At 39.9% G+C, this 16,939-nt stretch overlaps 1 protein-coding gene across 2 annotated transcripts in view; it reads right to left on the bottom strand.

The window, feature by feature from the left end:
- Positions 1–16,939, bottom strand: part of LOC133532601 (BCL2/adenovirus E1B 19 kDa protein-interacting protein 3) — a 62,715-nt gene continuing 45,776 nt past the window's right edge. For both annotated transcript variants that reach the window (XM_061871352.1, XM_061871353.1), the window contains exons 2-7: positions 13,379–13,511; positions 6,790–6,871; positions 5,620–5,678; positions 5,028–5,130; positions 3,508–3,611; positions 1–1,465 (exon numbers count right to left, since the gene is read on the bottom strand). In XM_061871352.1, coding sequence (XP_061727336.1) covers positions 1,411–1,465; positions 3,508–3,611; positions 5,028–5,130; positions 5,620–5,678; positions 6,790–6,871; positions 13,379–13,511 — 536 coding nt within the window. In that variant the 3' untranslated portion in view covers positions 1–1,410. The remainder of the gene's footprint in view (positions 1,466–3,507; positions 3,612–5,027; positions 5,131–5,619; positions 5,679–6,789; positions 6,872–13,378; positions 13,512–16,939) is intronic.

Below are 16,939 nucleotides of genomic sequence, written 5' to 3'. Positions count from 1 at the left end.
CTGGACTTCTATCCGACGGGCGTACAAAGACATCGCATGCTCGTCTGTTTATAAACTGGACTTCTATCCGACGGGCGTACAAAGACATCGCATGCTCGATGGTTTCTGGACTTCTATTCGACAGGCGTACAAAGACATCGCATGCTCGATGGTTTCTGGACTTCTATTCGACAGGCGTACAAAGACATCGTATGCTCGTTTTTTTAACAGCGCCATCTAGTTCTGCTCTCAGACTCTGAGCGCGATTTTGTCTTAGATGAAGACTTAGAAGAAGTTGACATAGATAGTACACAAATGCTGTCAAAACTTGACAATATCCAGAAATAAATATTAGTACATTTATTTTTAATATTTATATATAATAGTGCTACCACTACATCTCACACAACAAATTACATACAATACCCTACACACACCAACGAAAGGCAGCCATGTACACCTTGGTTTATACAGTCGTCTTCAGATATATCGGGGCGGTCGACGTGCTCACAAATATCTGAACACGGCTCTATTGTCAAGGCGGTGTGTTCAGATATTTTTGAGCACATAGGCCGCTCTGATATATCTGATGCCGACTGTACGTTTGATTTTCTACCATATTTCAAGAATAGTCTAAATTACAAGCATACTATTATATCGTTATAAATATCGACTTTATTTAGTTAAAATTATGGTAGAAAATTAAATGATATATTTAAACCACTAACTATACTCTGTATCTGTAGGTATTGAAATAGAAGTAAATAAACAATTTGTAAATTTTCGGGTAGTTATAACATTTATTGGTTAACCGACCAAATACAAAACCGTCTGGATCTGTCCCTGAACGACCTGACTTTAACCTACATTATTTGATCATGTAATGTTTTCATCTACCCTCAACTGGCTTGAGGAGCCATTTGAGGGTAGATATTGTTTACTTTTATTTAAATACCCAAAGATACAGAGTATAGATATAATTCAAATGCACCAAAAATCCATTACTGAAATGTGTTAAGGCGCCGTAAGTTCAGGTTCCCTCATTCTCACTGAACGTTTTGTTTGACTTACATATCTGAAAAAGTCGCCATTAAATATATGTGAGCGGCCAAGGTGTTCAAAAATATCTCCACGTGCAACTCAAATGTCTTGATATTAGTTGTGTTCACATATTTGTGAACACTTTCGATGTTCAGATATATATCTAATAGCGGTTGATCAATGAATTTTGCTTGCGCGTACTTTTTTGTTCTGTATACAAAATGTTTTTTATGAATGTATACAGGTTGTTTTCAACTGAACGTGAATAGAATTGTGTACATTCGAGGTCTTCAAATTTTCTATGATTTTATGACAGATTGTGAAGACATACAGGGTGATGCGCGATGATATACAGGGTGTGCAGCTGCCTCGCTGGAGCCTCAGTCTTGTCTAGTTCAGCACGATCAGTCTGGGGGGCAGCATGCCTCGTTTGCTCAGCCACACGCTGGAACAGACAAACATACAACTTGTAGATAATAGTTATTTTTGATCACACAAAAAATCAAACCAAATCAAACCCAAATGAACGTAATAAAAAAAAAAAAACATTTAAAAGTCAATTGTACCAGCTAAAAACATAAAACAGCTCAAGTCAAGTACCCAATTGCATTGCATTATCAATTAAATATAATACTTGTGTTCAATATTTAAATGAAATGAATGATTTATTTCAATGAATGAATGATATATTTGTTAATAAATAAATCAATATAAATGACGATGAATGTTACACATTCATTGATTTGATGTGTTTTACATTCATTAATTAAGTTTCACTTTTTTTTAGGCGCGTATACATTAAGGCAGTTTCAGACACATCCCAATTTAAGATCGGATTGTCTACGGTTTTAGATTTTTTTTTTTTCAATCAAAATTTAAATGGCGCCAATTCCAGTCATAACCTTCATTTCTTGGGTTTAACTTTCCTCATCGTCGAAATGAAAAGTAGTGTGTTTAACTCGGGTAAAAGAAACCATCTCCTCGAACTATTGGCGCTCGAACGAAGTGAGAAAAAGAAAATATATCGGGTGATATGGTTCACTTTCCACACTTGGCTAACAATCTACTATTAAAATATTGCTTAATAATTTTTGAACTTATTATATTATATTTCAGCCTAGCAATCCATCCCATAATTAAAAACCTAAATTCCAAATTGAATGACAAATCCTAGACGATGGGACCCTTGGTAGTGAAGCGATCTCAGTGCTCGGTGATTTGGAAAAATTGAAAACAGACCTCAAAGTAATTGGCTTATCTCTTAATTTTTCAAAATGCGAACTCCTTGTTACAGAGTCCTGCCCAAACAAAGAACAAACGATAGTAAAGTTCGAACAACTAGCTCCTGGAAACAAAATTGTCCCATCTTGGACCAATCTTTTGAAAATTTTATAAATTCAAAAATTCAAAATTCGTCAGACCAAAATTAATATGCATTCGGTATATTGTATCATAAAACATTGTCTTTTTATCCCAAAATTCACATACATTCTTCGCGGATCACACCTTTGGAGACACCCTTCTTTGATCTCATATTTGGACAACTTAGTTTTAGAAACCCTCAGCACCATTTTAGAATAGAATAGAATAGAATTATATTTATTCAGACAACACATCAATTATTACAAAGAAGATAATACATTAAAAACAACAAGAATTAACAAAAAGAAACAGTGGAAGTTGAATAGTACAGAACAAATAGGATGTGAGGCTGAAATGGTCTTCACTCAGCATTGCAGTTGGCACGACTAAGCGTTGTCAACGGCGCTGGTTTTCTGTGGAGCCAGCGAGGTGAGCGGAACGGCATACTGCGCGGCTTGTGTGACAGATAATAATAAATAATCAGTTATCAAAGGCAATATCAAATAAAAATACTTATAAATAACAGCTGTTAAGGTGTTTTATTTTCGTGTGGTATTTTCAACATACTATCGTCCCGACGCGATGTCGTTGATATGGTTACACTTCATAAAATTGTGCATGGTGGTCTCGACAGTAACCTCATGGATTATGTTTCACTAAGAGCCAACAATAAGAGAACACGGAATCTAGAATTGTTTGCCTTGCCTATGGTTTCTAATAACAATGTATCCAATAATGCGCCTGTCTTTAGAATGTGTCGTGTATATAATAATTTAGATATTGATTTAGATATTTTGAACGTGTCTTTACCTAAGTTCAAAAATGTTTTGCTGTCCCAAAATTGTAAGTAAATATCTTATCGTACTAATAGTTTGTTATATTTTACTATATTCTTTACTGCCTTTAATAACAAGATTTTATAGTGAAAAATTGTATTTAGCTTAATAATTGTTCCGTGGTTGTGTTGTGTACAATTGTAATCGTGGTGTGGGTAGTGTATAAGATACTTATATATGGAATATTTTAAAATGTTGTTGCCTGCATTGTGTTATTGTACCTATCAAAATAAAATAAAAAATAAAAAAATAAAATAAAATGTGTTTGAAGTAGAAAAGGCGGCGTTACCCGATGCCGGCGCCGAGCAGCAGCGACACGAGGTTGGTGACGAGCACGGCGGCCACGGCGCCGCGGCTGAACAGGCACGAGCGCCGCACCGACAGGCAGTGGCTCTGCGGACAGCATACGTTTTATTTATTTACTTTATTAACACATACACTGCTAGACAAAAAAAACGGCGCACTGCCCCAGAAACCGGTGGTCTCTAGCTGCGTACAAAACAACCCGCCCAGCGGGTTGTCCGGCATCTGAACAAAGTTCACGAGCGCCCACCAGGTGGGTTCCCGGCAGTGAATGTGTTAAACGAGGCTTGCAAAGTTGCCTAAGTAAGGTAGGATATTGAAAGGTGTGATTATATCATTATTGTATACAATTCTTTTTTCTACGAGTTATCTGAACTAAAGTAATAAGTCCTGCCTGCCTATGAAGCCGATGGTCCCGGGTTCAAATCCTGGTAAGGGCATTTATTTGAGTGATGAGCATGGATATTTGTTCCTGACTCATGGATATTTTCTATGTATTTAAGTATTTATAAATATTTATATATTATATATATCGTTGTCCAAGTACCCTCAACACAAGCCTTATTGAGCTTACTGTGGAACTTAGTCAATTTATGTAATAATGTCCTATAATATTTATTTATTTAAGAACTTTTTTAATTATAATAAATTAAATAAATTAATGAAAATTGGTAAGGATCTCAATAGACAAAATGTAATACAAAAGACATAAACGCGCGACTATTGTGACCCGTTTAAATCTTTTCTATAAGAGCGCAGCGGCACGTGATTGGTAATTTTTTTTATAGTTGACTACAGCGTATCGAAATGAATATTATAGTTAAGTTGGGAGCCCTTACATGAAAAGTACGCAATTATAGTTTGGTATACGAAATCTTAATTCAACCATTACAGTCGACGAGTAAAAAAAAAAATTACCAAACTAACTTTAGAGGTGTACCTGTTGTACCGCTCATATCGTAGGATGTTACAGTCAGACCAAGATAAGCTGGCAGCGATTTTAAATAAATAAATAAATATTATAGGACATTATTACACAAATTGACTAAGTCCCACAGTAAGCTCAATAAGCCTTGTGTTGAGGGTAGTTAGACAACGATATATATGTAATATATAAATACTTAAATACATAGAAAACACCCATGACTCAGGAACAAATACCCATGCTCATCACATGAATAAATGCCCTTACCAGGATTTGAACCCAGGACCATCAGCTTCGTAGGCAGGGTCACTACCCACTAGGCCAAACCGGTCGTCAACCCAGACAGTGCAAGTGTTATTTTAAACGTCAAACTTCTATAAAATGATGACGTTTAATTAACACAGGCTGGACTATCAAGATCGCTGCGAACTTAGCTTGGTCTGGCTCGACAAGTAAAATTGCAACTATGTGTGGTGAGCTAGTGCTCTTTACTAAACGCTTCATAATACGGTGTCTGTGTAGTCTGTCTATCATCGTTCTGTCGGACTGTATGTCTGTATGTTGTGTGGATTGGCCTGTACCTGTTGGTTGGAGGGGACGCAGAGCTGCTGCTCGAGCACCTCGATGGAGGAGGTGGCGGAGGGCGGCCCGCGCGCCGACACGGGGTGCTTGAACCGCCAGTCCCTGCCACACAAACACATATGTAAAAGATACAGACATTTATTCATGTCAGTCACAAACATGTACGAACCTGTACAGGCAACAAAAAGAAAAGAGCATTAAGTGCGCATCACGAAATGGACCCAACTCAGCATAATAGCTATTATTATTATTATTGGGGTTTTTGGGCCTTTGAGTGCCACGTCGACCAGGTAGTGATCTATTGTGACAGCCCTTTAAAGTTCATTACTGATGCCCGTTGAATCCAGGAAATTCCAGATTCTTTGGGCCGTAATGTTCTGTACCTCATAGGGTTGCAATACGTGCCGCCCTAGGTGGGTACTTCTTTTAGACATTAGTGGTCCACAGGAACAGAGAATGTGCATTGCAGTCTCCTCTGATTCCTTGCAGAACCTGCATGTCGCGTCTTGTTTCTTAGCATAATAGCTATGAAGCCAGCGCTGGTCTTCCGCTAACTGTTCCTAGTTGACTACGGAACCCTAGGTTACTTACTTGGGTGGCATCTGGTCGGGCCGGCTGCTCCACTCCCACACCCAGTCGTTGGACTCGTCCTGAAACGTTCATATCGGCTGATTAGCACCTATAGATAGATAGATAATAGTTTATTCATCACACATGGTAATAGGTACATTTAAAATATACATCATGTACATAATATCTATACTACTAACAAGTGCGACTAGTCAGGCATTTCTAAACTAAAGTGCATGCATGTCATAATTTGTAACATTTACACTTCATTAAATTCATTAATGTTATACAAAGTCTTGTTTAATAATAGGTTTTTCACTTTAGCACGAAACACTGTCAGTCTTGGTTCTTTTTTGAGATGTTGGGGTAATTTGTTATACAGTTTACGACCAATAACTCCTGGCATTTTTTTTACAGAGGTCCTTTGGGTAACGATTCGGGCGCTCAGATGCTCCTTTCTTTCGAAACATGTGTATATTCTCCCGAACAAACATAATAGTTTCAAATATGTATTGAGCCACTGACGTCATGATTTTCAGGGTTTTGAAAAATTCTCGGCATGTGTCTTTGTATCCGGCATTCATGATCACTCTTATAGCCTGCTTTTGCATTTTCAGTACTCTCTCATGGTCTGATGAGTTTCCCCACGTATAACGTTTTAGTAGATTGTTAAACAATGGATGAAAAGCACTCTTTTCTGCCGAGGTACTTTGGCGCTCAAACACAGTGAGAGCGCCAATAGTCCGAGGCTGAAATGATGTCTTTTACCCGAGTTGAATACTCTACTTTTCATTTCACTAGTCTAATTTTGAAAATTATGTAATGATGAGAAACGACCGCCGTGGTCTTTAAGCAACTGGTAAAAGGTAGGTAAGAGAGGTATGGGCATTGTGAATGTCATCTCGCTTCGTGTGGTAGGGCACAGCACAGCGGGTGTCATTTCAGATCTAGAGCAGAGCCCAACTGGGGAAGTATCTCCACCTTACAGAAAATCGCAGCCAAATAACACTAGACTCTACTCATAGTGTTGTGTTCCTGCCGGTGAGTAAGGTTGCCTGAGTTCAACGAGGGTGCGGAGTGTTAGGTTCGGCGACGCGCATGTAACTCCTTTGGAGAGACTGCTTACCATCAGGCGTGCCGTATGCTTGTTTTCCACCGACGTATTATAAAAAAAGGTTAATTGTAACTCACCCTCCAGCAGTTAATGTAGACTCCCTTGAGCTCGTCTTCAGTGGACGGTTCCAGGTTGGGACTGTTCGGAGGCGACTTCGGGCTGGAACAAACATTACTTCGTTAAGATTAATACTGACTTTCTTCGGCCGATTGGGGCGGCGGTTGAGGGAGAGATTAACCCTTATTCTGGGTCATTCCTGATGCAGTGGCTGTCTATCGCGATTCAGCGTGGGCTAGCTGCGAGCGTGATGGCCACCTTTGCGTCTGAAAGGGGCTCGGGACGGGTTGTTTGACTAGGTTTTTGTATTTGTGACTTTAAGTTTAGTTTAAATTTAATTTAGTCGATAGTCCATTTTTGTGTATTTTTTATAATACATAGGTCACTAGATAAGTTTTGCAATAGACAAATATGAAACAATGAGGTGGCCTATCACATATATTTTATAAAACTATATTTCCATAGACAAAGTTTAGCCAGAAAACATTTGCTTTATTTTTTAATTTACTTATAAGAAAATAGATTTTAATTTCGGCGTAGGCTAAGGAGGATTTACGCATATTTTATACAACATTTTCATTCCATACAAAGTAAAGATTTTTTAATAAGTAAATTTAAAAGAAAGTAAATCTTTTCCGGTCAATCATTGTCTATGGTAATATAGTTTTAAAAAGTATATGTGATAGCCCACCTCTTTCTTTCATATTTGTCCATTGCAAAACTTATCTAGTCACCTATGTATACTATTTATTAATTAAAACATATATATATAAGCATATGCAATATTTCAATGGGGTCGTAATATTAATTTACTTTTTACGAGTATAAAGGGTCACGAACCTGACTGAAGCCGAAGTTATACAACGACATTTTGAAATAACATGTAATTTTACTAGTCTGACCGGACATTCGGTTTCGGCCAAAAAGTCTTGTTTCGGTCAAACGAAATGGTACTTCTTACTATGAAACTAAACTATGCGACAAAAACCAAACGTTGGACAACAATATTAATATACTGATTTATGTATACAGAAATTAATTGGTTTATTGGAAAACACAATGCCCCTAATGAGGGCGCCACTGCACGGTCTTAATAAGTGAACTTAAAAGCGGTTTTATGACATTTTTTCAATGGTTTTAACAAGTCTACAAAATTTTCGGTTTCGGCCGAAACTAGAGCCAAAGCCAAACATTCGGTTTCGGCAAAAAAAAACATGTTTCGGTCGGACACTAGATTTTACATAAACATTCAAGTAAAGATCTATCTCTATTGATGAGTGTTGAAAGAAAATCACACAAACGCTTACTTTTTCTGCCTTCCGGGCGGAAAGCGTCAACTTTGCTCCCGCTGCGCTAAACGAAGTTGCCGCTTTCCGCCACCGTCGAGCAGAAAAATAGTATGCGCACCACGGGAGGAAACGTAGGACATTCCATCCCGCGTGTTTGCCAGCCTCGCCTTCGGCTCGGGTAATTTTACACGCGGCACGCAATTTCCTACTTTTCCTCCCTTGGGACACAAATAACTAATGTTAAATGTTATTCCGTATGAGGTTCACAAGCGCTAAAATAAGTATAATAGGTATTAAAAACTTTTTTGTATGTTGGTTTTTTATCAAGATATCGCATTGCACGCGTCGCGGTCGGCGGCGTTTGAAAGGTCTCTTTGTGCATTTGTAACATAATATGCGTATTTACGAACTGACTAATAGTAGTGTTTATGTCTTTGTAATACAGTATACGATTGGTCAGTTTTTAGACGTATAATAAAATATAATATGATATATATATATATATATATATATATATATATATATATATATAACTATAGCTGTAGTGTATTGTGTTGCAATATCTGTAGCTTCCGCGTTACAAGGACGGAATCCTTGGGGAATAAACGTGAAGTGTCGCTTGCAGTAATTCTGTTTTGATTTATTTTTCACATCACATATTCGAAAAAGTGCTTTTTCTTCCCTGCTAGGAGGGGTCAAAGGTTTAACCGACTTTATGATTTCAAAAGGAGAAGGTTCTCAAATCGGATGTATGTTTTTTTTTTACAAGCTTTTATTTAACTTGCCCTGTTAGTATGTATGGGACAAATCTTGCTAGTTAAATTTGACCCACTTCCCGGTTTTCGATGAAGCAGAAAATTTGCATACATATCAGTAGCGGCGCGTCACAAACATTCATAGGGAACCCGGAGCTAATTTTGCTTTCCTTTTCTCCATGAACCGATCGTGAAAGTACTCAACGGGCTGAAGTTTAGACAAGCCGGTGGGAATCGAGTTCTTTGAACGATCCGCCACTGATACATATGTATGTCGGGTGACAATGCAATATTATGGTACCATCAAGTTGATCTGATGATGGAGACAGGAGGTGGCCATAGGAAATCTGTGATAAAACAACGCAACCTAATTGTGTTTGGGGTTTTTAGAATTGTCTCGATGAGTATTAGTTTCCTGTGGAAAAAAGTACAGTCGGCGATAAAAGCTTGTACCAAAAATGATTTTTTTGCAAAAAAACTTATAGCTTATAGGTGATGTGAAAAGCAGTATGCCACTTGGTAGCAAAATTATTTAAACCTTGGGCGTTAACACTTGAATCCATTCTTCTTCGTTCAGGATTCAATGTATGCCCTCGCCGTAAATATGTCATTTTGCTCCCTTGTGATACAATCCACTATTATTGTATTATTGACAAGGAAGCGAGAGAGCCGAACATCAGACGGTTAGAAACAAAAAAAATACACCTAGCTATCAAATTAAACACAGACATAACGGAATTTAAATATGTACCTATACAATATAAAAATTCATATTTGTTATGTTTATAAACTTCCTGATCTTCTGTTTACAAACAACGAAAAAAATCCGCGTATATAATTTCCCCGACAAAAACACCAAGGCATCATCACTTACAAGCGTTATAAGAATCGCATTAATCACACTAACCTGAAAGCCGTTCATTTGAAACTCAACCGTCAGTCTTCGTACTAAAGTTATACTTGGAATAGACTCGATCACGGACTTAAGTTATTTTAGATAAGTAAGCGTTTATAGACCATGGCGCGTGGTTTTAAAGTTTTATTTCGAACAAACATGTAGTTATAAAGGACGTTTTAGATATAAGCTATCAGACGCCGCAGTACGCGATTTTAGACTTTTACACGACGTTTTAAGGTTGTATTTCGTACAAACAACTAGTTACTTAATTCATTTTAAAATCGTGTAGTCGTAGTACGCGGATTTCTCTCTATTTACAAACATGCCACCGTCTCCGCCGTGTGGTCTCCTGGTACTCGGGACCGGTCCAGCGGGTCTGGCATTCGTGAGATGCTTTATTGTGGCAAACATTCTTGTGTCTACCGAGTGGTATATTGAAAAAGGTATCGAAAGAATAAAATAGCTTTGGTTGTCATCATAATGTTTTGTTATCAATGTTGGACAATCGGGTCCTTAGGATACTTTACGTGTTTTTTCGGTTATTGCATTGGGGGCAAAGTTCTATCTTCAGCACTGGGCGCCATTTTATGACGCTAATCTTAATGGAAAATAATTTAAACTGAGCGCCATTTTATGACCCTAATCTTAATGGAAATAATTTAAACTAGGCAAAGTATTTAAGTTATAGTACCTAGCCAAATTACTGGAAACGTCGATGTTGCTCAAATCATTTAATTTCATGATACCCTAGTACCGACTAGCTAAATGGACCAGTCGGTCTAGTCTTTTCTCGTCTGGTTTGTACATATTTTGCACATTCACGCAATAATGTATCTAGTTCCATAGGAATAAGGAACAAAATTGTATCAACTCGACTACGCATAGAAAATAAGTTGACTAAAAATAACCTAACCAGTTATTAAATTATATCTACTTATGTACATACAAATTATTTGTCTTGAAAATTCGATATGATACAATGCCAACGAAAAGGCAATGGCCTTTTATCACAAATATGCCTTGGTATTGCCAATGGCGAAGTTATCTTTCCCGAAATTATGTTTTTATACAGTTGTGGCTTTCCACACAGAAGGGTCTTTATGCTTCAAGTGCAATAAGGTCTTTTTTATACGAAATTCAAACAGAAATTCTGATAGAAAGTTCCTTTTTGAACATGAAGCATAAGAAACTCTATGATGGAAAGCCACATTTGTTTCGTTTATAACTAATAATAACTAGTAAATATCAGTGAAAGATAAATATTGAAAAGCGTTCATTTGGTTTTAATCTGTAATGCTTTACTTTACAGCCGGTACTTTCCTTGTGTTGATGTAATGAAATAATTTGTGTTTTACTCAAATTATATATAATTAACAGTCGTGCCTTGAAACCCTCGCAACGCTCAAGATGCCACACATCGAGACGGTCGCTACGCTTGTGGTTTATTTTTGAGGTATTTCGCCTGCTCGGGTATCAATCGGGGCACGAGGAATTAAACAACAACTTTGCACCCATGTTAAACAAATAACTATAATTTTTGTAAGCCTTTGGTGCGTAGTCTCATATGCTACTCTTGATCTTATACCCCATTTCATTTACCATGGCGGGATTCCACTTGAAACTGCACAAAGAGAACCATAATGTTGATCTATTGTTTAACAATTGCTTTACTAGCTCTGCTCTTCAAAGCCAGCGTGTGGTCAAATAATAACACAAAAGGATCAAGACTGGACAGTTACATGTAAGACACGAGACGACGCCGCAAAAAAAGTTTGCCGGGTATCTTTTGTTGTCACTACTTGTATTGTTTACGCCTAATTGGGTAATTGACACATATTGAATATTATAAAAAAAATATATTGAGATTATAAAAAAATACAAGGGTCCGAAATCACAAAAAAAAATTTTTTTTTGTCTGTCTCCAATAGAAAAGGAAATGGTACCATTCGATTCCTTACATTTTATTGAAAAATAAATTGTATGACAACTATACACATAAACGCAATATTTCAGGGTCAAAATGGCAATTTTGTTGATCTTCCATACATTTAGGACAGACTTATATGATGTGACGTCACATCACCTTATCATTTTGTTAGAGGCGTTTCAATCGTCGAGTGCGAGCGTCAGACTTTAACTCTCATTTCTGATCTTTGTGTTGCTTAAATGCCATGAGTCATATATAGACATTTGATCCTCAGGAAAATCAAGATCGTTTGACATTATTTACAAAAAACAGTCAAGTAGCCAATCCCGCCATGGTAAATGAAATGGGGTATAACTGTACTGTTCATATTAAAACATTTTAGCTTCCAACAGAGAGGCAGTTTACCCACGTTCTCACATCGTTGCAGTAATTACAATTGCATAACAGTGCAGTGCAGCAAAGGCAGTGCACTAATGAGGCTTCTGGTAATTAGCGTGCTAGCAACAGACAACAGCCTAAACAGTGGTGTAGTGAAGGTTTAGACTGTTTAGAGTACGTTTTCTTTCTCGTGTGAGTAAGCTAATTTGTTTTTGTTAAATTCAAGGGATTCGATTCGATTTTTTTAGGAAGTTAAGCCGATTGTGTGGTCTCTCTAATCAGTCTAGTGAAGTCGTTCTGTCCGTTACACTGCAGCCTCCCCGCTTACCTGCCTTTGGCGCTGGAAGCCCTCGGATGGAGTAGTCTTTCACTAATCAGTAGGTATGAACTCTTTCGGTCCGTTACAACTTACAGCCTCCCCCTCTTACCTTCCTTTGACGCTGGAAGCGCTCGGGAGCCTCACGAAGGAGTTCAGGCTCTCCATTTTAGCTTGCCTGAGCAGTCCTATATGTACTCTGTTCGTCACAGCCTCCCCCTTATCTTCCTTAGACGCTGTAAGCCCTGGAGTGCCTCACGGAGGAGTCGCGGCTCTCCCTCTGAGCTTCCCTGACTTCCCTGAGCAGTCTTATGTCCTCTGTCCGTTACAGCCTCCCCCCTTACCTTCCTCTGACGCTGGAAGCCCTGAAGTGCCTCACGGAGGAGTCCCGGCTCTCCCTCTGAGCTTCCCCGACTTCCCTGAGCAGTCTTATGTACTCTGTCCGTTACAGCCTCCCCCCTTACCTTCCTCTGACGCTGGAAGCCCTGAAGTGCCTCACGGAGGAGTTCCGGCTCTCCCTCTGTGCTTCCCTGACTTCCCTGAGCAGTCTTATGTACTCTGTCCGTTACAGCCTCCCCCTTTACCTTCCTTTGACGCTGGAAGTACTGGAGTGCCTCACGGAGGTGTCCCGGCTCTCCCTCTGAGCTTCCCTGAGCAGTCTTATGTACTCTGTCCGTTACAGCCTCCCCCCTTACCTTCCTTTGACGCTGGAAGCCCTGGAGTGCCTCACGGAGGAGTCCCGGCTCTCCCTCTGAGCTTCCCTGAGCAGTCTTATGTACTCTGTCCGTTACAGCCTCCCCCCTTACCTTCCTTTGACGCTGGAAGCCCTGGAGTGCCTCACGGAGGAGTCCCGGCTCTCCCTCTGAGCTTCCCCGACTTCCCTGAGCAGTCTTATGTACTCTGTCCGTTACACCCTCCCCCCTTACCTTCCTCTGACGCTGGAAGCCCTGAAGTGCCTCACGGAGGAGTCCCGGCTCTCCCTCTGTGCTTCCCTGACTTCCCTGAGCATTCTTATGTACGCTGTCCGTTACAGCCTCCCCCCTTACCTTCCTTTGACGCTGGAAGCCCTGGAGTGCCTCACGGAGGAGTCCCGGCTCTCCCTCTGAGCTTCCCTGAGTAGTCTTATGTACTCATTTTCGGCGGCCAGACCGCCGCCGCTGTTCAGCTCCACCCATGATTCTGGAAAGAAACAAATAGCGTCCTTATATGCACTTTAAGCCTAATTTAGCGCTAATTTAGGTCTTCAAGCCATAAAAACTCTCCGAGTCAGCAATACTCGATTGAATACAAGCTGGTTGTTGTGTTTTCTTTAAATGGTATTTTGGCAGTGGGGTTTGGTATATGTACTTAGGTGTTGGGATTGTTGCAAATAAAAAGTTCAGACGCGGTAACAATAATAAGTCTATATTAACACAACTCAATACTAAACTAACACTAATTACAATAATAAGTAGGGAGCGATATATAATCGAGCTCGACCGTTAAAGATAGGTACCAAGAGAACGCGAGGGAGCGATACGATATCAAGCTCAACCTGTGATAATAGGTACGAGACAACTTGTCGAGTTGACGTCTGACTACGAACTATCTTTGACTCCCGCGATTCCGATGATTATAACCTTGCATCAGGTACGCAACAGGAATAGCGGTACAGAACCTATAACGGTTTCGCACATGGCGAATTCTAACGTTTCCCACGAATTACTCCGCTGGCTACAAATTAGTTTATGACTTAAAGTTAACAATATTCGGAAACTGACAAAGAAATAAAACAAAGAGAGATTAACACAAAGGCAAGTGCCGACAAAGGGAAGGAAACAGATAACTTATATTACAATGTTTTTACAAGCTCATCCCTATAACGGTCATAATAAACAGTTACGTATGCTATCAACTAAAATGCACATTGCGCATAACGGGAAAAGACAAATTAATGTATTATTTATTTAATATCATCTAAAGCTTGGGCGAATGTAGGACGCAGTCCCTACAGTACCCCCTTACCAGTGATGAAGTCACGATAGAAAAAAGGAATAAAACAACATTTGGTAAAAACACACAAATGAAAAGGGTAAAAATATTACAAACTACCTATAAGAGTAATGAAGTAAAGCTAAACACAAATAATAAACATACAATTCTAGATGTACAGTGTATACAATTGTTAGTTACAATTCGCTTAAGTACTATGTTAGTATCATATACGCTAAAATAACTACAACAATCAAAATGTATGGATACAACATGGTGAAAACACACAATAAAAATATATGACAGAAAAAAGGTAAATTATGCTTAACTAATCACATTAATTATTTATTAACCACCTGCTTGGTAATAATCCGGAAAACGGACACGTCTACCTGATCTGGTTCTGGTGACGTTATCATTAATAGGCGGCGCTTGTTGTACAATAGGTACAGGTGCTATAGCTGTACTCGCATCGTTATTTGTAGTGGAAGTTGTTGGTTTCACAACGAACTGTGCCGAGTCATCCTCGAACTCGTGCGACGGTTCTATGTTATCTGCTAGTACATAGGCTGGCTTAAGTCGGTCCACGGAAACGGTTACATGATGCCCTCGTCTGTTAATAACAAATGTTTTATCGTTTCTCGATATAACAGCGAATGGTCCTTCATACGACGATTGTAGAGGTCGTTTAGGGGCATCAACACGGACAAAGACGTGACTAGCTGTCTTTAGGTCTTTGAACACAAACATATTGTTACGTCCATGCTGGGTTCCTGCGACTGGTCGTAGGTTGTAAAAATTAGTTTTTAATCGAGTGACGAAATCTGATGTATCCAAATCGCTGATTGTTCTGGGTACTAAGAACTCTCCAGGTAAGCGAATGGTTTCACCGTAAACCATTTCAGCGGGCGTAGCTTGCAGATCGTCCTTGAATGCTGCGCGAATACCCATCATAACTGTAGGTAAAACTCGTGTCCATTGGTCGCTTTGATGACACTTAATCGCAGCTTTTAATTGGCGGTGGAATCGCTCGATCATTCCATTGGCAGCTGGATGATATGCGGTAGTTCGCAATTGAGTCGTACCAATCAGATTATTTAAGTTTCTAAAGAGATGCGACTCAAAATTTCGGCCTTGGTCTGTAGTGACTCGTAACGGTACGCCGAAACGTGCGATCCAATTTGAGTAGAATGCCCATGCTACCGTTTCTGCCTCTTGGTTCTCAATAGGTATAGCTTCAGGCCACCTAGAGAAGCGATCAATGCAAGTTAAAATATATCTGCATCGTTCTGACATTGGCATTACAACTATGTCGATATGCACGTGTTCAAATCGAGTAGAAGGCTGAGCGAATGATCCGACAGGGGCTGACACGTGACGCGTAACTTTAGCATGCTGACACTCTAAACAGCTTCGAGTCCATAAGTCATGTATGGAAACTCAAATAATCCAAATGGCGTAGTTATAGCCGTTTTAGGTATATCTTCCTCCGCCACTGGAATTTGATTGAACGCACGCACTAAATCTATGGTCGAAAACACTTTTTTACCGCTAAGCGTCTGGGCAAAATCTTCTATGTGACGAACGGGATACTTGTCGGGTAACGTGCGGTCATTAAGCGCGCGGTAATCTCCACAAGGTCGCCATCCATTGTCTTTCTTTTGCACCATGTGAAGCGGCGACGCCCAGCTGCTTTGTGACGGGCGCGCTATGCCCAACTTTAGCATGGCGTCGAACTCTTTCTTCGCGGCGATAAGACGATCGGGAGCTAACCTTCTCGGTTTTTGAGCTACGGGCGGTCCCGGTTTCGTCACAATGTAATGTTTTGTATTGTGCTTCTTTTGTGTTGCCCCGGCACCGTCAGGCTTAGTGATGTCACTATATTGTCTTAAAACTCGGTGATAAGGCGAGTCCCCGGTTATTGTTGTAATTGATAGCGCCGGCTCGGACTCGGCTGCCTGACCGGAGACCGTAAGGTGTGTGGTGGCGTCTATCACTCTATGCCTTTTTGGATCGACTAGTAAGTCATAGTGGCTTAAAAAGTCTACACCAATTATCGGCTTAGCCACGTCAGCAACAACAAATCGCCATGGGAAATCTCGGCGTAGTCCGAGGTTTAGGGTCATGGTGGAGAAACCGTAAGTTTTGATCGGGGTGTTATTCGCTGCAACTAGCTCGTACAAAGATTCTTCATTGTGAAGGGCTAGGCTGCGAGGATATACACTTAACCCCGCTCCAGTATCAATCAAAAATCTGGTCCCAGAGTTTCTGTCCACGATGAATACTCGTTGTGACGTTGTTGTTGTGTTTGGGCAACCATTCGCCACTAATGGCTCCCACTCGCGTTTCCCGCATTGTTGGCGGATTTAAAAACGCAGGGTGGTATGCATTTATGAGCTTTATTACCGTAATTATCATGATACCAACACATACCATTTGCTGAATTGCTCCTTGAGTTAGGTCGAGACCTTCGTCTCGAACGCGAGCGCGATCTGCCTGTGTGTCGCGTACTTGCATCGAGGGACGTAGCTTTTAGTTGTTGCCGCAAGTCGGCAATTTCACTCTTTAAATCTTCTATAACTTTCATCGCTGGATTCTCCGTTGCCGCGATGGCAGGCGTAGGTGTAGTGCTGTTC

Source organism: Cydia pomonella, chromosome 27, assembly GCF_033807575.1.
Source record: "Cydia pomonella isolate Wapato2018A chromosome 27, ilCydPomo1, whole genome shotgun sequence".
NCBI lineage: Eukaryota > Metazoa > Arthropoda > Insecta > Lepidoptera > Tortricidae > Cydia > Cydia pomonella.
The sequence above is the reverse complement of the archived record's forward strand: the minus strand, read 5'-3'. Positions and strand labels throughout refer to the sequence as shown.